Here is a 24,093-nt window from a genome sequence, read left to right on the forward strand (position 1 = left end):
AGCAGAATATTAAAAAATGGGTTAGAAAACCAATTCAAGAAATTCTCTGAGAAAACAAAAGGAAAAAAAGTAATGAATATAATAAATGAATATGTAAGAGACAAAGAATATAGATTCAAAATCTCTAACATAGCAATAATATGAATTCCAGAAAGAGGAAACAAGCAGAAACTGAGAATATAAAAATGAAATAGTACTGAAAATACCAATCAAGATTGCAAAGAGGGGCTGGGGTTCTGGCTCAGTGGTGAAGCACTTGCCTTGCACATAAAAATAAATAAATAAAATAACGGTATTGTGCCCATCTACAACAAATAAAGAAATGTAAAAGATTGCAGAAAGGAGATCAGGACACCAGTTTGTCTAGGACAAAAATGCACTGCAATGGAAAGGATGGAAACTTCTTCTAGGCTCTGGTTCCAGAAGCAACTGAAAAGACAGTAGGAAGCATGATTACTAAAAAGTAAGAGGGACCCAAAGTTCCCTACCTAAACAAAATCAAAAACTCATCCAGAAACCAGAGGTTGGGCTGCAGTGCCTTGCTCTTAAAAGGAAGATGAAATTAAGAGCTGGTGGCCACTTCTGCTAGCAATGGCTTGAGACGCTGCATCCCTGAGAAAGGCAAAGGATACAGACACAGCCTCAAAACCACAGCCTAAACCAAGTTTACACTGATTGGTAACTAAATTGGGACACCCTTGGGCCAAGTGGTGTGTGGTAACCAAAGATGGACTCCACGACACCATGCCTCCCAGTTCTCACGTCCTTGTATGGGCCCCTTCTACGCTGTGCACAGGCAAGGCCGGTGACTCACTTTATTCGATAAAATGCAACAGACCAACACTCAACCAGTTTCAGGTTCAAACCTTAAGATACCTTAGATGCTTTCTCTTTTATACATTTGGAAACCCTAAGTTTGGCTGCCCTGCTGGAGAGAAAAGATCACAAGCAGAGGCTATGTGGAAAGGCCCGTGAAGAAGGAAAACCATGAGACTGCATGAGCGTCAGAGAATCCCAGCTAGGCCTCAGCCTTCATATCTAACCCTAGTCTACCCACCACCAACGTGCCCTGTACATAAGTGAACTTTCTTCAATGCCATAGCCCAATCCAGTTTCCCAAATAAGGGCAAAAATGAGAAATATTGTCCAGTTGAGTCAACGCAGAGACAAAACAAATAATAAAATCATTGTCCTTTTAGTTGCTGTTACACAGTAATAAATGAACAAAACATAAACTGGTTCCTAGAAGTGAGGTACTAAGTAACAAAAATCTAAAACATAGTATCATCTTTTAGAACTGGCCATTGGTGAAGACCTCAAGGATGTTGGGAAGGCTGGAAGGACAGGGAGGAAAATGTACTTTAAGCCAGATAAAAAGACAATCTATATGATGTAGAGATGGAAAGTTTAACAACAGTGTTAAACTTGTGGAAAATAGAAATTATACTTAATGAATTTACATAAAAATTGGCTAAAGAGAATTCCGAGTAAAATATTTAAAATGTCAAATGCTTTATTTTAGCTGTGGCTGAAAAGATAGAAATAGAAATGAAATAAGAAGTAAAGTTGTAGAAGATATATTTCCAACATAGGACCCGTACAGTTGAAAAGGTACTCTTTATCAGTTTCTTAAGCTAGCAAAAGACACTGATCACAAGAAATAACCTCAGGGCAAAGATCAAATCCAAGGTTTTGCCACTAAAACATGGACTTGACGTCAAAGTCTCCAGGATACATCTTCAAGCACATTAAGACTGCAAAAAGATTTGGGGCAGTGATAAAGGCCTTATCAGCAAAACAAAGGCTTCTAAACATTTTCATCTCTCTAATACGTAAGAAGTTATGTATCAGAATTCTGAATAGTTAAGAAGGCTTCCAAGAATCTCCAATAGATAAGAAGGCTTCAAAGAATCATTAGGGTGTTGTACACAGCATCCTGAGTTTTGGACCAAAACAGAGAAACCCTGTCTCGAAGGTATTTGTGAATATGGAACTTGTCTAATGGAATGGATTATAATTTGAAACACAGAAAGCCACACCGTTTTTAAAGGAATTATACTAGCTTCATTTGAAAGAGACGTATTCAACTGAAAAGAAGCATCAGTTGGTTCTCCAAATTCCTATATACAGGAAGCAGGCTGGGAAAACTCCCCAGCTTAAAGTAAATAACTTCTTATGGTAAAACAAAGGTAATTAAGAGGGACAAGCCAAGGGTCTAAAAGATGGAGCACGCAGATGTAAAAAAACAATCCCAAAAAGCAACTCTAAGCCCAAATCAAGAAATATACAACACACACCTGGCTAGATTTACAATTGCTAAAGCCATTGCTACACACTCCCGATTTCCTGCTTTTTCGATGGGAAAAGTTACTGCAATTTCCAAGTCCCTTTCTCACCACTGTTTGTTGGCTGTAGAGAGGAAGAACAGACAATTTCTTGAGTTTACAAGTTTCCAGACCCAAAGAAGCACACCAAGAAGGTCCCCGCCATACCTACACCTGATTTCCATTAAATTTATAGGTATAAGTTATGTATAAAACTATACCCACTTAAAATGTAGAATTTAATGAGTTTTGACAAAAGCATACACCTGTGTAAGCCAGCAAATACACAAGATTATCCCCATCACACCCCCAAAATCTCCTGAGCCCATCTAGAATCAATGTATCTCCTCCTCCAATCCCAGATGACAAGTATTTTCTAGAATCTCTTATATATGAAATTAAACAGCATATACATTTTTATGTCTGGCTTCTGTCACTGAGGATGCTTCTGAGGTTTATCCATGTTGCTGCATGTAAACAAATTCATTTTTATTGCTTAGTAGTATTCCATTATATGGATAAACTAGAATTTGCTTTTCTCCTCATATATTGATGGACAGATTGTTTACACATTTTGGCTATGATGAATAAAGCTGCTATGAACACTCAAGTATTTAGGTAGACATTTTTTCATTTCTCCTGATTAAATACCTAGGAAGAGAATGCCTTGGTCATATGCCAAGTTATCTAAAATGTGAAAGAAAGTGCCAAACTATTTTCCAATGCAGTTGTGCCATACTACATTCCCATCAACGGTATGAGACTTACAGTTTCATTGCATCACCCCATAGTGTTTTTCTAAGTGTCTGTAATTTTAGTCCTTTTAACAGATGTGTACTGGTATCACATTGTGCTTAAGAATTTGCATTTCCCAGATAACGAATAGCATTGACTATCTTTTCATGAATGTATGTTAACCCTTTATATAATTTTATTTGGAAGTGTCTACAAACTCTTCTGTACGTTAATTGGTTTGCTTTCTATTTTTTCTCAAGTTGTAAAGATACATATTCTATGTATGAGTCCATCAGATACATGTCTATGAATATATTTTCTCCCATTCTGTACCTTGCTAGGTAATTTCCAAATGACACTTTTCTAAGAAAAAATTTCTATAAAAATATCTTACTGTACTGTCTTGTTTTTACATTCTACTTTGGATATATTTGTGTACTCCAGGTTCACAAGATTTTCTGCTTTCTTCTAAAAGTTCTATAATGTTGGCATTTTCATTTAGGTCTATAACCCTTTTCAGTGTTTTTCCACATGGATATCAAGTTGTTTGGACATGATGAAAAGACCTCTTCCTTCCATTTCATTGCCATCTTTAGGGAAAATCAACTGATTATATACATGAGGCCTATTTCGAAAATTTCTCTTTTATTCTACAGATTCATCCATTTCTTCATCAATACCCCTGTTTTCATTACTGAGATTTGACATGAATATTAGGACATATTTTTCAGTTTCTGAAAAAATGTCATTGGGATTTTTTTAAATTTATTTTTATTGTAAACAAATAGGATACATGTTGTTTCTGTTTGTACATGGAGTAACAGCATACCATTTGCATATTCATAAATTTACATAGAGTAATGATGTTTGATTCATTCTGTTATTTTTTTCCATCCCCCACCCCTCCCACCTCTCTTTTCCCTCTATACAATCACTCCTTCCTCCATTCTTGCCCCCTCCCATCCCCCATTACGTGTCATCATCTGCTTATCAGTGAGATCATTCCTCTTTTGGATTTTTGAGATTGGCTTATCTCACTTACCATGATATTCTCCAATTTCATCCATTTGCCTGCAAATGCCATAATTTTATTACTCTTTATAGCTGAGTAATATTCCATTGTATATATATACAACAGTTTCTTTATCATTCATCAATTGAAGGGCATCTAGATTGGTTCCATAGTGTGGCTATTGTGAATTCAGCAGCTATGAACATTGATGTGGCTGTATCTCTGTAGTATGCTGATTTTAAGTCCTTTGGGTATAGGCCGAGGAGTGGGATAGCTGGGTCAAATGGTAGGTCCATTCCAAGTTTTCGAAGGAATCTCCACACTGCTTTCCAGAGCGGTTGCACTAATTTGCAGTCCCACCAGCAATGTATGAGTGTACCTTTTTCCCCACATCCTCTCCAACACCTATTGTTGCTTGTATTCTTGATAATTGCCATTCTAATTGGGGTGAGATGGAATCTTAGTGTAGTTTTGATTTGCATTTCTCTTATTACTAAAGATGGCGAACATTTTTTCATGTTTGTTGATTGCTTGTAGATCTTCTTCTGTTAAGTGTCTGTTCATATCCTTAGCCCATTTGTTGATTGGGTTATTTGTATTCTTGGTGTAGAATTTTTTGAGTTCTTTATATATTCTGGAAATTAGTACTCTATCTGAAGTATGAGTGGCAAAGATATTCTCCCACTCTGTAGGCTCTCTCTTCGCATTGCTGATATTTTCCTTTGCTGAGAGAAAGCTATTTAGTTTGAATCTATCCCAGTTATTGATTCTTGCTTTTATTTCTTGTGCTATGGGAGTCCTGTTAAGGAAGTCTGATCCTAATCAATATCATTGGGATATTGATAGGGATTGTATTGCATTTGTAGATCATCTTGTGTAGTATTAACATCTGTAAAATATTAAGTCTTCCAATTCTTGAACCCAGGATACTTTCAATTTATTGGTATCTTTTTAATTCTTTCAGGAAGATTTGTAGATTTTGGTGTACAAGTCTTTTATCTCCTTGGGTAAGTTTATTCTAAGTAATTTATTCTTTTTGATGCTATTGAAAACATTATTGTGTTCTTAATTTCCTTTTTAGATTGTTCACTGTTAGCATATTAATATGCAACAAGTTTTTGTGTGCTGATTTTGTATCTTGCAAACAGGCTGAATGCTTTTCATCCTTAGGGCTTTTTATATATAGGATCATGTTGTTTGTGAATAAAGACAACTTTACTTATTTCCACTTTCGATGCCTATTATTTCTTTGTCTTGTCAATAGCTCTAGTTAGGACTTCTAGTGTTATGTTGAATACACATGTAAAAACAGACTATCTTATTCCTGATCTGAGTGGAAAAGCTTTTAATCTTTCACCAAAATGATGTTGGCTTATGTGGCCTTTTTTATGTTGTGGTAGTTTCCTTCTAAATTTTTTAAAATCAAAGATTGATAAATTTTGTCAAGTGAGTTTCCTGCATCAACTAAGATGATTGTGTGAGATCCTGTCCTGTCATATTGTTAATGTGGTATATCATATTTATTGACTTTCATACATCAAACTATCCTTGCATTCCAGGAAAACAATCCCATTTGGTCATGATATACAAGTCTTCTAATTTGTTGCTGAATTTAGTTTTGCATCAATATTCATCAGGGTGTTGGCCTGTAGTTTTCCTTTATTGTTTTATCCTTGTCTGGCTATAATATCAACTTAATGCTGGTCTCACACAATGAACTGAGAAGTGTTCCTCCGTCTTTAATTATTTGGAAACGTTTAAGGAAGGATTAAGTATTATCCTTCACTAGTAAAGCCACCTGGTTCTGGACATTTTTGTTGTTAAGAGGTTTTTGATTATCAATTTCATCTTCTAATTATAGACCAGTTCAGATTTCTTATTTTTTCATAATTTAATCTTGGTAGGCTGTTTTGAGAAATTTTTCCATATTATCTAGGTTAGTCAATACATTAACATACAATTGTTCATAAACTCTCTGAAAATCCATTTTATTTCTGTCAAATTAGTTGTAACATCCCCTCCTTCATTTCTGAATTACTTGAGTGTACTCTTTTCTCTTAGTCCTTGTTGGTCTGTTTGTTGGTCTTTTCAAAAAAAAAAAAAAACAAAAAACACACTTGGTAGGTTTTATTGATTTTCTCTATTGTTTTTCTACTCCCTATTTTGTCTAGCTCTGCTCTAATCTTTATTCTTTCTATCCTCTAAGTTTTAGGTTTAGTGTGTTCTTCTTTTTCTGCTTCCTTAAGATGTAAGATATTAGATTCTTAAATGGAGACTTTTCTTGTCTTTTAATATAAGCACTTACAACAAAAAAAAATTAATTCCTGTTTGCACTGTTGTCACTGCATTCCTTAATTTTGCTATGTTGTATTTTTTGTTTTCATTGGTCTCAAATATTTTCTAATTTCCTTTGTGATTTCTTCTTTGATCTATCAGCTATTTGAGTTTGTTAACATTTACATTTTTGTGGATTTTCCACGAGTCCTTCTGTTGATTTCTAATATCTCTCCTTTGGGATAAGAAAAGATACTTTTTATATTATTTTGATTTTCTTACAAGTACTGATTTGTTCTGTGGCCTAATGTGTGGCATACCCTAAAGAATGTTCCACATGCACTTCAGAGAACTGTATATTCCACTATTGCTGGCTACAGTGTTCTGTTGACAACTGTTAAGTCAAACTGGTCCACAGTGTTGTTCATATGATCCATGCCTTTCCTTTTTAAAAAATTTATTCTTATTTTTTCATACTGCAGATTGAACCAGGGACTCATGCACACTAGCAAGTGCTCTGCCACTCAGCCCTTTTTTGTTTCATATTTTGAGAAAGGGTCTTGCTAAGTTGACCAGGTTGACCTCTAACCTATGATCTCCTGCCTCAATTCCTGAGTAGCTGGGATTACTGTTGTGCACCACAGCACCAAGCTTCATGTTTTCTGTTTCTTGATTGATCTTTGTCTAGTTATTCTATCTATTTTTAAGAATGGGGTACTAAAGTCCCAGAATATTATTATAGAACTCTATTTTCTCCTTCAACTGTTTACTTCATGTATGTAGGAGTTCTGATGTTTGATGCATATATGTTAATAATTGTTCTTCCTACTAAATTCATCCATTCATAATTATACAATGTGCTTCATTTCTTTTTAAGTTTTTGTACTTAAGTTTCATTTCGTCTGATATTAGTCACCCCTGCTCTCTGAGTTACTCTATACTTGCATAGTATATCATCTTCCATTCTTTCATGTTCAATCTTGCATGTCCTCAGATATAAAGTCTCTCATAGACAGCACACAAATGGATCCTGTTGTTGTTGTTTTAATACATAATACCAATCTATGTCTTCGAATCAGGGAAGTTCAGCTCATTTACATTTAAAGTAATTACTGGTAGGGAAGGACTTACTATGGTCACTTTGTTTTATTATTGTTGTTGTTTCCTAGATGGCTTCTACCTTAGTCCTACTTATTTCCTCCCTTACTGTATTCCTTTATGTTTAATTTTTGTAGTGATGTTTTAATTTCTTTCTCATTGCCTTTGTGTATATTCTATAAACATTCTGTAATTACTCCAAGATGAAACTTAAAATTCTCTAAGTTACAATAATCTATTTTAAAATCAATCACAATGATAAGCAAAACCTCTACTTCTCTACTTCTTTATAGCTCCTCCTCCTCCTCCTCTATTAATGTTGTGCACCCATTACATATGTTTACAATTATTTTATGCATCTTATTAAATTTGTTTTACAGTTAAAACAAAAAGTGGAGTTATAAACCTAAACCACAAGTTTTCTTATTTTTCCATGTTTTTCTCTTTTTTACTTGATCAATTCAACTAGAGTTTATCAACTTCATTTATCTTTCAAAAAATCAGTGTTGGGTTCCATTGATTTTCCTCTATTGTTTTCTGTTATATTGATTTCTACTTCTATTTTCTTTTCTTCTTCTACTGCCATTGTGTTCACTTAGGTCTTATTTTTCAAGCTTCAAAAGGCTTTGAGGGCTGGGGATATAGCTCAGTTGGCAGAGTGCTTGCCTTGCAAGCACAAAGCCCTAGGTTCAATCCCCAGCACCGCAAAAAAAAAAAAAAAAAAAAAAAAAAAAGGCTTTGAGCATTCATTTTAGATCTTTCTTCTTTCCTAAAAAGGGACTAAAAACTTTTTAACCATTTTAGTGTGTCCCACAAATTTTGTTTTTGGTGTTTTTTTGTTTTGTTTTGTTTTGTTTTGTTTTAATCATTTGGTTCAAAATATTTTCTAAATTCTCTTCTAATTTCTTCCTTGACCCATGGGTTATACCAAAGTGAATTTTCTTAACTTACAAACCTTTGAGGGTTTTTCTGGGTTAACCATTATTGTTGATTTCTTATTCAATTCCAATGAAGTCAGAAAAAAATATAATTTTTCAACCACTAGAGAAAATTTTCAGAGTCAAGGACTGAACTGAGGGCCTTGCACATGCTAGGCAAGTGCTCTACCACTGAGCTAAATCCCCAACCCCTGGTTCTAAGATTTAGTCTGTCATTTTGCTTTTAGTTTTATCCCACCTCCTTTTGTACTTTTCTTATATTAACAAAATCTCTAACATCTTGGACTGAAAAAGAGATGGTATGAAATTAAAAGGAGCCCGTTGGGAAAACAGTTTAAAATTTTTTAAGTTAAAAATATACTTAAAGGGCTGGGGACATGGCACAGTGGTATAGTGCTCACTTATCGTGCATGAGGCCCTGGGTTCAATCACCAGCACCACAAAAAAAAAAAAAAAAAAAAAAATGAAATACACTTAAAAACATAACCCACTTCTAGATATCTACCCAAGAGAAATGAAAAGAAAAAATGGTCAGTCAAGAACTTGTAAAGAATTTCCATAGCAGATGGGGTACAGTTCAGTAGTAGTGCACATATTTAGTACACATTAAGTTCTGAGTTAAATCCACAGTGTACACATGTACACACATACACACACAAATCCACAGTAGGAATACTCATAATAGAAAACAAAACAAATATCTACTGGTAAATGGATATACAAAATATGTTATATTCATCTATGAAATTCCACTCAGAAACAAAAGGAATTAACTACTGATATATATGAACTTCAAAAGAATATGTTGAGTGAAAACCAGACACATAGGACTACATGTCTTATGATCCCACTTATAAAATTTTTAGAAAATGAAAATATATAAATACGAACACAAAAAGGAGATCATTACTTGCCTGGGGCTCAGGAAGGGCCTATGCTATACTACTAAAAATCAGTATTTATTTCAAAGTTATAGTAATTAAGACAGTATGGTAGTAACAGATATAGATAACAGACCAATGAAGAAACTAGAGACCAGAAACAAGCCTATACAAATAAGATTTCCTGGTGTACAATAATGGTGCCAAGCATAGCAGTGGGGAAAGAATCAAATGGATATTCGCTGGGGGAGCAGGGGGACAGAGGAGATGAACCTAGCCTTGACCCCTACCTCACTTCATACAGAAAAATCAATTCCAGATATACCATATACCTAAATTAGAAAGGTGAAATGAGGTTACTAGAAAAAAACACAGATTACCTCCATGATCTTAGGATAAGCAAGAGAAAAAATTCCAAACACCCATAAAACACACACACACCAACAGAGACAACACAAAAAAACTATATTATAATTAATAATTTCAACAGATAGTTTGGATATTTGTCCCCTCCAAAACCCATGTTAAAATTTAATTGTCATGGTAACAGTATTAAGAGGGGGGACCTTCAGCAGGTAATTAGACCATGATCCACAAGAACGGATTAATGTTGCGGTAGTGGGAATGGGTTCACTATAAAATGGTAAATTCCCCCTCTGCCTAGTTGGCTTGCCCTCTTCTCTCACTCTCATTCTCACTTCTCAGCCTCACCTTGCACCATGGGATGAAGTAGAAAGAAGACCCTTGCAAGATGCCAGCAGCCTGATATTAGACTTCCTAGCCTACAGATTTATGAGGCGTAAGTTCTGTTCATTACATACTACCTTGTGTCTGGTATTCTATCACACTAACATAAAGTGGAGTAAGATCCCAATGAAATTGAAAATGCAAGATACAGAGGGAGAGAAAAGTATTTGCAAAACATATATTCAACAAAGAATTGTTATTCAGAATATATAAAGACAAATCAGCAAAGAAAAAAGACAACATTTTTATGCATAGAAAATAATGGTCAAGGACTTAAATAGGAACATCACAAAGTCAGAGATTCAAATGGTCAAGTAGGAATAAAAACATGCTGAAAATCATTAGTCATGAAAGAAAATGTAAAATTGAAAGTACACATCCACCATACCAGAATTACTAAAATTAAAAGACACTAACAACACAAGTACTGGCAAGAAAAGGGAGCCATAGGAACTTTCAAATTCTGCTAGTGGAAATGTCAATTAGCCTACCCACCTTGGAAAACTCTACAGCAGTGTCTACTGTAATTACACTTCTAAGTCAACTTTTTAAAAAAGGTGGGCATATGTGCACTAAAAGGTATGCAAAAGAATGTTCACAGAATTATTTGTAATAGACAAAAACTGGAAGCAATCCAAAAGTTCAACAACAGTAGAATTAATGTATATAAATTGTGATATATTCACTGGGATTACAGTCTTGTGCTTAACTTTTTATTTTTATGTCTTTTTATTTATATGAATAACCAGTAATACTATTATATACCATCTTCAAAATAGTATTCCTTGGGTATAATTGCTAAATATTTTTGTGAAAGACAAAGATAAATAGCAATGATTTTTAATATCAGTAAAGTATCAAAACTTAAAAAAGTAATTCTCATGATCCACAACATATTTATCTTAATTTTTCCCTTAAGAAGGGGAACTTTATTAGAAATAAATATTAAATGAAAAAAATGAGATGCTAGAGAATCTAGTTTAATCTCAAACTCTGGTTTCAATGTGATAAATATAATAAGTTATATATCCTTACTATAAATCAGAGGCCCTAATATTAGTCAATAAAGAGGAACGATACCAAATTTTTTAAACAATGAGATGCTTAGCAAAACTAAAAAATGACCTAATACCTATAAACATTTTAAGATTTCATATTTCTAATTACCTACTTGAAAACACATTTGATTCTAAAAATAAAAATAATAGTCACACCTTGAAATCAACATTTATCAATATCTCTCTGGCTTTTAACACTTAATATTCTACTTACTGTCATCTTATTTTGTTAATAAAAGAACAATGAAAACTGTTTAGTATTATCTGACAACAAAATCTGCTTGTGAAATAAAAAAGATGCTATTAAAAAGCCTTAGTCATTTTGTAAAAAAGAAAGAAAAAGAAAAATGTGACTAAATTTGTCAAAAATCTGACTTCTGGGGGAAAAAAATATGCCTAAAAGAAATGATGCGGAGTCATTATTTTCATAACTATTCCATCTTGATTACAAAATTGCTGCCACTTGGTCTTGCTTTGGTAAATACCTACAGTGATATTTAATTAGCACATTAATATTGAGAATTAATGAGGAGTCAAGTGGTTTGATTAGTGTGTGAATGTCATATTTTATTTGGTACCATACAAAGCAGTTTTACTTCTTGTTTGTGTAGCGGTCTTCTATCCTGAGCTCAAGATTAAATGTCTTTCAAAAAGAATATCAAATGTAACAAACTAATCAGGTTTATTTCCGATGAAAAAGATGAACAGTATGCTTTCTGTTAGGGAGAGAGCCTTCCAAACCCAACACTAATCAACAGAAGAGCAACCAAACTTTGCTCAGGGATGATCACCATCAAAAAAGAGATGCCATGAACTGCACAGAAACACACAGAAGAGGTCTCCCCGTAGCACAGCCAGTTTATATGCACTAATGCTTCACTCCTAGCTCCATCACCACCACATCTTCTCATCTAGACAGAGAAGAGGCCTCAGTTTTCCATCTAGCAGGTCAGGTTTACAATGGCCCATCAGAAGACTGAGATCTAGACTGCACTAGTGGCCCAATATAGTGACTACTAACCACATGTGACTATTTAAATCAACAGAGTGAAAAATTTTGTTCCTTGACCACATCAACCACATTGCAAGTGCACAATAGTCACGTGTGACTAGTAGCTACTGTACCAAAGAACACAGCTACAGACCAATTATCACAGCAAGTCCTATTAGTGCTGCTGTAAAATACTTCTTTGCTCAAACATCAGGGAAATTTTAAAATGAAATGAATATAATTTTGGTGAATAACGTTTAAGGACGTTTTACTATGTGCAATCCTAACTATGCTGACAGACATGAAGATGACCCAAGAAAGAAAGGTACTGATTGGCTCCGTGACAAATATATCCAATGATTTCAGGAGCAGAAACTATTTATTGTATTAGTGTTGTTTACATATAACACATAATAGAGTTTAACAGAGTACACAGACTGAACAAAATCAATATTTTTAAAACAGAATGTTTTTTTTTTACATAAATCAACATAGTCAACCACAAGCAGATTTCATTAGACTTGATCACCATCTGCTGGCTATGGTACTACACTGCACAGAAAATTAAAAATTCACTGTCTTGGGAGATCTTTTTAAAGAACATACAGAATACCAACTTTATGCTACAATGCATTCCTGGAAAATCACATCATAAAGAGGATCACGGTAAAGCAAATAACATATTCCACAATGATATAAGTATGACTAGATTCTTCATTCCAAACCAAAAACCAGCATCAAATAACCTATAGAAAAATCTCATCAAAGCAAAGTGCAAAGACTACTGTAGTCCTCTACAATCACTTAAAATAGGGCAATTATTCTATAAATCCTTTCTTATAGGCATAAAATAATTCATTATTTAGATGATCTAATATGTTAAAAGATCAAATTTATATAAAATTAGCCTAAATCAGATATGCTAAAAAGTAACATATAATTAATAATAATTTTGTTTGTACATTCTTAAAATGGTTAAGTAATCTGGAAGACCACTCATTATAAAATGGTATCTAAATAAATTTAGATAAATGTCTTGTTTATGCATCAATAAACTCCTCTAAAATTAGCAGAAGCAATGTATTTCTTCACAGGTGAAGCAATGTTTAAAGGCCAGGGTTGATTCAACATTACTCTTCTTCACTCTCTTTGACTCCTACCTTTGAATCAAAGTTTCAATTAAAAATTACGTTATTAAATAATTTTTCTTCATCTTTTCCTATCCCAGAACCTAATTGTAGTTTGGAGATAAACTATCAGATCACATCATATTTCACTGAAAATAATCACAAGCCACGGAAAAAAAGCTTCAAAATGTTTTTCACAGACTTGTATGACAAGAATGCAATCTATTAACTTTCTGTTCTTTGGAATACAGCACATGAAAATAGTACAGACACGTCATGAAACAAAGTCTAAATATTACCTAGGCAGCTTCTAACGTAGGCTATGAAAAAATATAAAAAAATGGGGTCGGTCACTCTGTGTTACTGCCACTCTAAAAAAACTAAATGTTATGTTATTTAAATAAACATTCTTACAAATTCTCTTTTGAAATACTATTACCACCCTTCTGAGAGTGAGCAGTATTACAATGAGAATCTGCAGAGGTATTAATTTACTTTTCTTGGGGAACACAAATTGATTCTTAGTACCTGAAAATATTTAATGATCAAAGGATCTTAAGATTATATTCTTAGGATGAGACAATTAGGGAATCAAAAGAAAGATCACACAATCTCACCACCAAGCCCAGAGTGGACTATTAGAACAGTGATCACCATGTCAGCGATGGTGGCAGTAGCAGCAGCTAACCCCCAGGGGTTCTGTGCCAGAGGCTCCACGTGAATTATTTTACTTAGTCCTTAAAACTTTCTTCTACAAATGATGATCTGGGGTTTAGAAAAATTAGGTAACTTGCCTGAGGACAGGAGGTTGCCAAGTGTTAGAAGTAGAATTTGAACAAAGGCAAACTGCCTCATTTCAACTCAACCTAGAAATATCCTAGAACAAAGGCATAGCCTAGGATTGCTGAGGTAGCACAAGGAGAGGGAAAAATAGATAAGAATGAAATTTCCATATTTTTTACATAAAGTCCTTATACATACATGGCATACTAGAAGGAAAATCATAAACCTGCATTGTAATACTGAGTCCATTACTTAAAAATCACTTGGTCTTCCTGAAGCTGTTACCTCCTTTACAAACACAAAAGGGCAACGACGCCAACCTCCCAGGATCGTGAAGATCAAGTCACATAGTTGAGAGGAGGTTTAGAATAATGCCTAAAAACAGTAAGAGCTCCATGAACTGGACAACTCCCCTCACTTGGTTTCGGCTTTAACAAATAGAAACAAGTGGAATTCACGCATTTAGAATATTTACTGATGATTTTTCATTCTTATTTAAATATATATATATGATTATATTACTATGCATCACTAATATTGATAATGTGTGACACAACATTTTAACAAGATGGTATTTTAGTAAGCAATGTAATGGTATTTACTAAAAAACAAGTGTGTGATTACTAAAAATAACATACACACATATACAAAAAGAATATTTTTATCTCCACACTCCAGACTGGTCTCACTCACTAAAAGTAACCATATTTAACAGTTAGTGTGACACCCAGAAATATTCCACACACATATATGTGTCCATATAGCCTATTTAAAATACACTTACACACATAAATGGAGTTCACTATGCTTTATGTATTTCTTTTAAGCCCTACGTATCTTACGGGTCTCATCATAGCAGCCCACATAGATTTTTCTACCACAGCAAAAGATGCTGGATAAACTAAAAATACCACCAACATCTAGGAATCCATAACAACCCAAAACACATGTGGGTGTGTAATAATCATTCTTGATACTGTAATCGATGGACTGGCATCCTGAAAAAATGGTCCAAACTAATAGCCAAAGTTACTTACATCCATACCATCCCTATCTTTTCATGGACATGTGGAAATCATATATTTTAAACCCTCTAACCACAAACCCCAACATCTGTGTTTCACTTCCTACCCCAGAGAGGTCATTGCACTGAACTACTTCTCCCCACTCCAGTAATAAAAGGCTCTCACTATGCATTCCCCTTGCTCCTCTGCCACCTAACCAAGCCTGTTGCTTCCCCCACGTAGCCCCGTATGGCATGGCATGGCATGCCCTTTACTCTTTTTGCTTTTTAGACCTTTATTTTATTTATTTACTTTTATGTGGTGCTGAGGATCGAGCCAATGCCTCACACGTGCAAGGCAAGCACTCTACCACTAGTTAAAACCCCAGCCCCACCCTTTACTCTTACTAATGGAGTAATAAACTTTTTTTTCAAAGGCAGTTGTCTCCATATCTGTCATCTTGCCATATCTGATTAAAATAAATCCTTGGTACATTTTAATATAAGGTGCAAAATGATAGACATACTAGGATATTAACAAAGGCACTCTTTATAACAATAAAGAACTGAAAGCAATAGAGACAGGTTAGAGTATATCCACAGTATACAGTATTATCTATAAGTTTAAAAAAACTCCACAGATAACATGACGAAAGTTCAAGATATAGTTAAGTGAAAAAAAGGAAAGTCACAGAACAGAACATACGGTATAAGTCAATTCATAATTTTTTAATTATACAGGTGTAGGTGTTGACTGTCTAGTATAGAATATGAATCAAAGTGTTGACAGTGATTGCCCCTCATGAGGAAAGTAGGAAAAGAAGAACACAGAAAAGCTTTGACTTTTTACATATTTCTACAATTAAGTTTTTATAACAAGCATGCTTTATATATAGATTGCATAACCTAAAATGAAGATAAATACTGTACTGGTCATCTACTGCTGCATAACAAATTATTACAAACTTAACAGCTTTAAACAACAACCATATATTTTCTCGTTTCTGTGGGTCATAAGTCCAGGCACAGCTGAGCTAGGTCCTCTGCTTAGGATTACATATGGCTGCAATCACGATTTGACCAGAGCTGGGTTCTCAGCTGGAGGCTCAACTAGGGAAAGATCCACTTCCCTACTTGCATGGTTGTCAGCAGCATTCATTCCCTTATGGCTATATGATTCACGGCAGCCACTTCTTCACAGTCCACAAAGGGAATGACAGAAAAACTCTAGAATAAGTCTGCTAGCAAGATGGAGTTTTATAAAACATAATGTAATCACAGGAGTGACATCTCATCATCATTTCCATAGTCCATTAGTTAGAAGCAAGTCGCAGGTCCTACCCACACTTGAGGGGAGGGAATTACATAAGAAACACCAGGAGGAGGATCATGGGGCAAACTTAAAGTCTGCCTACTACAAAGACAAGGCCTGGACTGGATTTCAGTCAGGGGTAAGCATCTGAATGACCAGAAAGGTAACACATATTGACATTAGCTCATGACAGCAGAAGTAAGTGAAATTAACCAAACTCTACATGGGTAAGATCTAAGTCTATGATCTCTGTAGAGACATTTTATAAAGTCATGCTCCAAAGCCAAATATAACTGAAGTATTTCTTTGTCAAGAAAAGAGCCAGGTATTTGACATAAAAATGCAAAAACAGAATTATAAGAAAAGAGCAATGAAATTTGGACCAGTGGTTCTTCTAGAAGAATACATTCTAAAAGAATATATGGGTAAAAAATGTATAAAAAATAAGAAAAAGAAAACAAAGACAATGAGGACAGGACTAGCTGTGTTAAAGCTATTTGGTGTGAAATGCCAAGTATACTAGTATATGATGTGTATTTGTGAAAAAAAAAAAGAAAGCATGATAAGACAGACAGATTATGACCTCATAATACTTTTAAAGCATGTGGAACGAGGCCACTACCACATCCTACAGGAAGGATAAAGGTAAAGGAAAGATGCCATCTCCACTGAATAGGAGATGAATAGCCCTAACAAAAAAGCTTCAAAAGGACTCTGCATCTTTAATAATATAAAAAGGCTAGGGCACAAACAGCATAATCTAAAATGCCATTAGAAATACTTCACATACAAAAAGGTCTAAGTAAAGCAGGATTTTATAAAGTGATCAAAAAAGAAACACTAAGGGGGAAAAATCTTTTAAGATTAAAGAGGTTTTTCAAAGGACAAGTTGAAGTGGTTGTAAAATTTATGAGGCAGCATTAAACTTCAGTTCTAAGTAACAATAAATTATTCACTATAAAAACATACATGTGTCAAATATTATAAGCCTCTTAAACTTTTTAAAACAATTTTTTACAGAACTGATTAGATGTATTAGGTCAACATTAGCAGATACTAACTTTTTCATTAGCACAGTATGACCACTCGGAGTAAAGGAACAACTTTAAAATAAAATGTGCAGACAGAAGCATCAATAAACTATTCCCCACCACATCTGATCTGATATTGCACATTATATATTTGGCCTTAAAATCAATTTTGCTGACTAGCTAAAATAAATGTCAGTTTTATTTTTTAAATGACTTCATGTATATAGAACTACAAATATCTCTTAAACAGTATACATGTGGATTAAAATTTTATATCAAATTACACTTATTAAATTAAAATAAACATAAGATACACTGAGTTTTGTTTTGGCAGTCCTAAATGACCATTAGCCTTAGTGATAGCCTGACATTTGAGCAGAGTGATAGTCCAGGGTGTCCTTTCCAGCTCCTTCTACTACATTCCTCACAGTGTAAGAGGCACCTCTGTTGCATGTATCTACACTCCCTTCAATGTTGTCTAAAATTTCTTCTTCCCCCAACATTTCCTAAAAGTTGAATGAAACATCCTTTTGGACAAAATTCCATAATATACCTATCTCAAAGGGTCTTTTTACTGATTAAATATGTGGCAGTGCCTAACACAATCCATTCGTTCATGCATGCATAAACCCACCAAACATAAATACTTATGGAATTCCTAACGTGTTCCCACCCAGTGCTGGGAGCTGAAAATATAGTGCAAACAGGAAAAATACCAATCCTATCTCAAGAAATTACAATCTAGCACAAAGGACAGATATTGAACCTTTGCTCATGTGATGAGTGCAAGAGGAAGCACAGAGTGCTACAGGAGTAAGTAAGAGGATCACCTAAGCTATATGGGCTATCACATAGGGTTTTTTGAAGTTGTGATATCTGAAGAATGGATGGTACTAAACAGAACCATAAGACTGACTGCTTTTCCCATTAATTACTCTTTATATAAATGATATTGCCTCATACTCAAGTAATTCTTTTGCATTAAAATGACATTTAATTATAGGTGACCAACAAAGAGAAATTATTTGTTTAAAATGTGGGGATTTTACTATGGTTTCATTTTCCAGAAAAGTTACTGAGTAATAATTAAAGAATATTCTCAGTGTATTTTCTCAAACTTTATCCAAGAGAGAAAATGTCCATTCACCTGGACTCCTGGAAATCTCAAGTCTGTCCTATTCTGAACCTTCTCTTACGTACACTTCAAACTCTGCAAGTATTTCCATGACTACACATAATCAACACAGTGAATTTATCCACACTCTCTCCTCCATTTATCTAAATCAAACGTCAGTAGGACTTAAACAGGTAACAAATGAGGGATTATGCTTCCAAATGTGAGGATACTATTCACTTCTACACAGTCAAGTCTCCTCCCCTTTTGAATTATATGATCCCTCTTCTTTATTATTTGCACTTTTGATAGAATATTAAAATAGAGAAATAACACTTCATGTTCCTTTTAAATCTACTTTAAGAAGAAAATGCAAGCTCACTAATGGAAGCAATTAACATCAAATTCAGTGTCTGGAACTAGCAGGAAAGAGTGAAGACATACCACATCAAGGGAATAACCAAGTATTATCTAATCTAGGGGATCTAGGGGTATCTTCTGGAAAGATTACCAGGTTTCATGTTTTTTAAGAGGAACCAGAAAATTGGATTTTGATATGAAATTTCCCAATTGTTAACTTTGACAATTCTCTGAAAAATCTTTAAAAACAATGTGTAAGCCAAACAAAACAAATCTTCCCAAATAGTTAATTGAGTTCAGGTAGATTATCAATTCTCAACCTCTGGTCTAAGCTCAAAGACACAATTACCAAGTTCAGTCCACCTTTATACTATAAACTACATGTTCATCACACCCTAGAAAGGAACGTAGAATTTAGTTGGACTTTGGGCAAATATTTTGGCAAACAATGGATGGATTCTGCAGCCAAATTAAGAATGGTATTTTTCTTTATTTATAGGCCACAATCTCTTTACATGCCCATTTACCTGCCTATCAGGCTAACAAAAATCATACCTCTTCTAATTTTAATTATCTATGGATTTTAAAATAAGTATTTAATACCACTTCCTTTAAAATTTTCTATTCATTTCCTCTTACTCTTCCTAACATGTCCTTAATTTTATCACCTTTTCAACACTGCCTTTCCATTTTAATTTGTTTCTCCTTTCTAATAAAATAATTTCATGGAGTATATTGCATGCTCTGTGTTTATCTGCTCTTTCTACTATCATCTTATGTCTGAAAAATACATAACAAGATCACACCAACTATGGAGAAACTAAAATCTGCTAATAACATTTCTGTATCTGATTAAGAAGTAAACCAAAAAATACTATAGTGAACAAGAAAGATTCCTTCTTGTTCAGAACAGAACAAGAAACAGAAAGATTCCTTCTTGTTTCAAGAACAGAAACAAATTCCTAAAATTAAAATTACCAAGAGAGTGGTGAGAATGAAATAGGGTACAGGTCAACTGACACTATCTAATATTCTAACATTTCAGGGAACAATGCCAATAGGGAAAATAAGAACAGGATAAAAGCCCAAATTTAAATCTATTCTTCTTAATAGCCAAAAATTATACCAAAGCAGTAATGGCAGTAAACATGGAAGTTAGCTGAAGTACTATTGGAAGTTTAGTCTTATTTGCGCTAAAAGTTCTATTTAAGCTTTAAACTCTAGTAAGAAAGCACAGTTTAATGAGGTTTATGTTTACGTTTTATTTTATTAAATAAAAACAAATACTCTTCAATGGGGGAAAAGGATATTCAAGAAGTTCCAAGATGGATCTGCAAGGTGTCATTCTGTTGAAATCACTGATGTTCTTAACTAACTCTTGTCATAAAGGAAAAAAGCACATTTGAGTTATTTAAAGATTCTCAGGCACCACTTTCCAAGCAATGAAAATAAATGAAGTTAACAGATACCCATAAAAGTAGCTAAAAATATAAAATAATCTTAAGTACATAGTAAATGGAAAAGCAAAACTGTTATTTTGCCTATACGACATCGACTCACAGCACTCAACTTGAGCAGAAAGACAAAGCAAAACAATTTATTAAAAAAAAAAGGAAAAATTCAATATATGAACCAGTTTCAAGGACAGATTGAAAAATAAAAAACATTCAAAATCCCACTTTCTTAACTTACCTGTGGGTGTCAGTTGGTGACAGCACCAAAGTGCTATCTTCGCCAGAAGAAAGTTTCCATGATTCACTTAATTTGTGTTCACTTGTCCCCAGTTCACCCATCACCCACTGAGGTAACCTTTCTGGGCTTGAACTTTTTGCTTGTGCTGGATTTGGCTCGTCAAAATAGATGGACTGATTTTTAAAAATTAGAGAAGTCATCCTTTCAAAATGTACTCTAAAGAAACACTTAAAAATTCCATCAAGTTTCAAGTTGGATAATAGTCTTTCAAATACTCAACTTAAAATTGATTACATATAAATATATAAAAAGTATCACAATGCACAAATTACAAAATATTAAATAAAATGGATAACATCTTTATATTTCAGTTATGCTCTGCTGTATTAAAAAATCTAAGAAACAAGAACAGAATGATCTGATAATTATATAACAAGTGATATCAGCTTTATGAAGAGTTAAATACAAAGTAATTTTTAAATCATGTGCTACCCTATTTCTTTCTGTGACCATTAACTGTTTTGCACACACATGCACACACTCAGTGGGTAGAGAAACCGCAATCAAACCAGAAATTAAAATTAGGAATCCCGTGATGAGGTGTGAGCAAGAGAGTGAGAGACCTGGGACTTAGTTCTAGCCACACTACTAACTAGTTGGTCCCTAGTCCTACTCATTATTTTATTTGTAAAATAAAGTTCTGCCTTAAGACTCCATGAAACTGAATGTGAATGGGAAAACAGGACACCATACATTCATATCTTAACATCAATGTGCTTCATAAAATGTGCTACTCTAGTCACGAGAATGACATTAGCCCATCTGTTTCTCTTCAAATTAACCAGGCTGCAAGACAAATTTCTAAATAAAACTTCACTGACTAGATATCTCTGCAACAATTCTGCCAATCCTACGTGGAAAATCTTCAAGAGGCTATATTCTAGGGAAAAGTGACACATGACTCTCTATCCCAAATCAGAAATGCATAACAACTTCTCTTTAAATGGGATACAGCAGTCCCCTCTTAATCACAGTTTCACTTTGCATGGTTTTAGTTACAGTCAACTATGGCCCCAAAACATTAAATGGAAAATTTCAGAAATTAACAAGTTTTAAATTGTATTTGAGTATATAATGAAATCTCACACCATCCATCCCATTAAGTCCCTCCAGGCATATCCACGCCATATACACTAGTCATTTAGTATAAGGTGTTATCCACTGTTTCAGACATCCACTGGTGAGGGCAGTTCTTGGAATGTATCCCTCACAGATAAGAGGGCAATATGACTGTCGTCATGCTAATGTCTGATCAAATATCAAGTCAAACAACTACTATCCCAAAAACTATTGAGCTTGAGCAAAATGCATGGCTCTACTTGAACATACAATGGATAAAACTATTAAAACTTTTGATATTTCTCAATCAAAAACAAGAATTATCCTCTAGTGTGAAGCATGCCTTGTAACTAAATTTTGCCTTAAGTGAACTAGTAAAATATACATAAGTCTTACACTACCTAAGAATTTTACAGTTCATGAAAAAATAAAAGTGTATATCCTAACCACAACTACCAATTACCTAATACTCCTGTAAGACTTCCTAAAGTACTCAAATCCCACACAAACTAAGGAATATTTCAACAGGAAGTGACAATTTATCAATCAAGCATTGTAACAAAGGTGATTATAACAATGAAATTAAATGAAGTATAGAAAATCACTTCTAAACTTCAGCATTACAGCAGAAAGGAATTTATAGAAGTCATTCAATCCAACCTCTTACAAATTTTAAAATGATATTTATGAAAGAGTTTAGTAAGTTAGAATTTACTGAAATATATAAAATGTCACCATTACCATTCAATGAAAATCAGTTGGAAATTAAAGCTCAATATTAAAAATTAATTCATTTTTAGCTACATTGTAGAATACAACTGAATGAATCAATAAGGTTATTCCCATTATAGGTAAATTCCTGTTTTCTACAAAAAGTAGAAAAAACTGAATCAGAGAGAAAAAATTAGTTTTAACTAATGTGTTACTAAGACACATAACCTAATATTCTCAAACGGATGAAAAATTACATGCGCTTTTGAAAAAATGAAACTAATACACTTCTGGTCAACGATACTTACCATGTATGAAGGTAATGTTTTCAGTGTCCCTGGTTCAGGGCGGTGTGTAAAAGGGCCTTCAAGCACTCCTCGCTTAAGCATATGCAATAACAGTTTTGCATACAGGTTCCTATTCTTCCTGCCAATTATTCCTGCACCTGTTCCTGAAGGTTCACACAGCTTTCTAATCCAAAGAGCGCACCTCTGCCGTTCTGTAAATACAAAAGAAATAAGAAAGAAATAAGAAATTTGATTTTTTCAGAAGATACAACATTTAATTATGAAGACCATAATGCATCTGCTTTAGTCCACAAGGACCAGAAAATTTTTTTGTAAAGATTCAAATAGTAAATAACTTTAGGTTTTTCAGGCCAGGTGATTTTTGGTATAACTACTGAACTCAGCCACTGCACCAAGAAAGTAGTCACTGACTACATGTAAAAAAAAAAGGATAGTTCCAATAAAACTTCCTATACAACTTTATAGGTTTACAATTGTAGGTGTCCTATACACAAGACAATGATACACAGTAGGTTAAAATTATGGAGAAAACCATTGTCAAAAGTAGACTTTAACTATAAGAAAAAGTAAGCTATTATTAATTTCTAATTCTTGACTGAGATATAACTTCCCACATGCTTGTTATACATTGAGTAAATTGCCAACTGCAAGGACTGCAAGTTCAAAGTCATCCTCAGCAACTTAGTGAGGTTCTGAGCAACTTTTATCTTAAAACAAAAATCAAAAAGGTCTAAGGATATAGTTCAGAGGTTAAATGACCCTGGGTTCAATCCCCGGTACCAAAAAAAATTAATTAATTAAAAGAGGACAATGAATGTTCCAATACTGATGATAGTTCATGAACAAAAATTATAATTAATCAATTCTATGTATCTCATCCATTTTTCTTTTTTTAGACCAGGGATTGAACCCAAGGGCACTTAACCACTGAGCCACATCCCCAGTCATTTTTCATTTTTTTTATTTTGAGACAGGATCTCATTAAGTTGCTCAGGGCCTCACTAAGTCGCAGAAGCTGGTCTTAAACTTCTGATCCTCCTGCTTCAGCCTCCCAAGTCATGTGCCAACCGCACCCTGCTCAAATCCATTTTTTGTTTTTTGTTTTTCTTGTTTGTTTGTTTAGTTTTAGATGGCCACAATACCTTTGTTTTATTTATTTATTTTTATGTGGTGCTAAGGATCAAACCCAGTGCCTCACATAGGCTAGGCAAATGCTCTACCACTGAGCTAAGTCCCAGCCCCTTGATGGGAAATGTTAGTACAAATTTTTCCTAATCAGTAAATCAAAGACAAAAAGGCCAAAAGGTAAGTATTAACATCAGAAAATGAGACATAGAAATATTATAAATACTAATTTCAATAATCATGAATGAACCATGGAACATGAAAACTTAATTTGAAGACTAGCAGAGAAATAATGAAAAAGTTAACAAGGCAAGAAAGGAAGTACAGGAACAAAATTCAAGGAAAGGTCA

General features: G+C 34.0%; 1 protein-coding gene across 7 annotated transcripts in view; it reads right to left on the minus strand.

The window, feature by feature from the left end:
- The window catches only part of CEP112 (centrosomal protein 112), a gene marked incomplete at its 3' end in the record, with an annotated part of 475,585 nt that overhangs the window by 442,668 nt on the left and 8,824 nt on the right, over positions 1-24,093 (minus strand). For all 7 annotated transcript variants that reach the window (XM_079131573.1, XM_079131569.1, XM_079131572.1 and 4 more), the window contains exons 4-5: positions 22,619-22,809; positions 20,481-20,653 (exon numbers count right to left, since the gene is read on the minus strand). In XM_079131573.1, the coding sequence (XP_078987699.1) occupies positions 20,481-20,653; positions 22,619-22,809 (364 nt within the window). The remainder of the gene's footprint in view (positions 1-20,480; positions 20,654-22,618; positions 22,810-24,093) is intronic.

The sequence above is a fragment of the Sciurus vulgaris genome (assembly GCF_902686455.1).
Source record: "Sciurus vulgaris genome assembly, chromosome: 3".
Classification (NCBI taxonomy): Eukaryota; Metazoa; Chordata; class Mammalia; order Rodentia; family Sciuridae; genus Sciurus; species Sciurus vulgaris.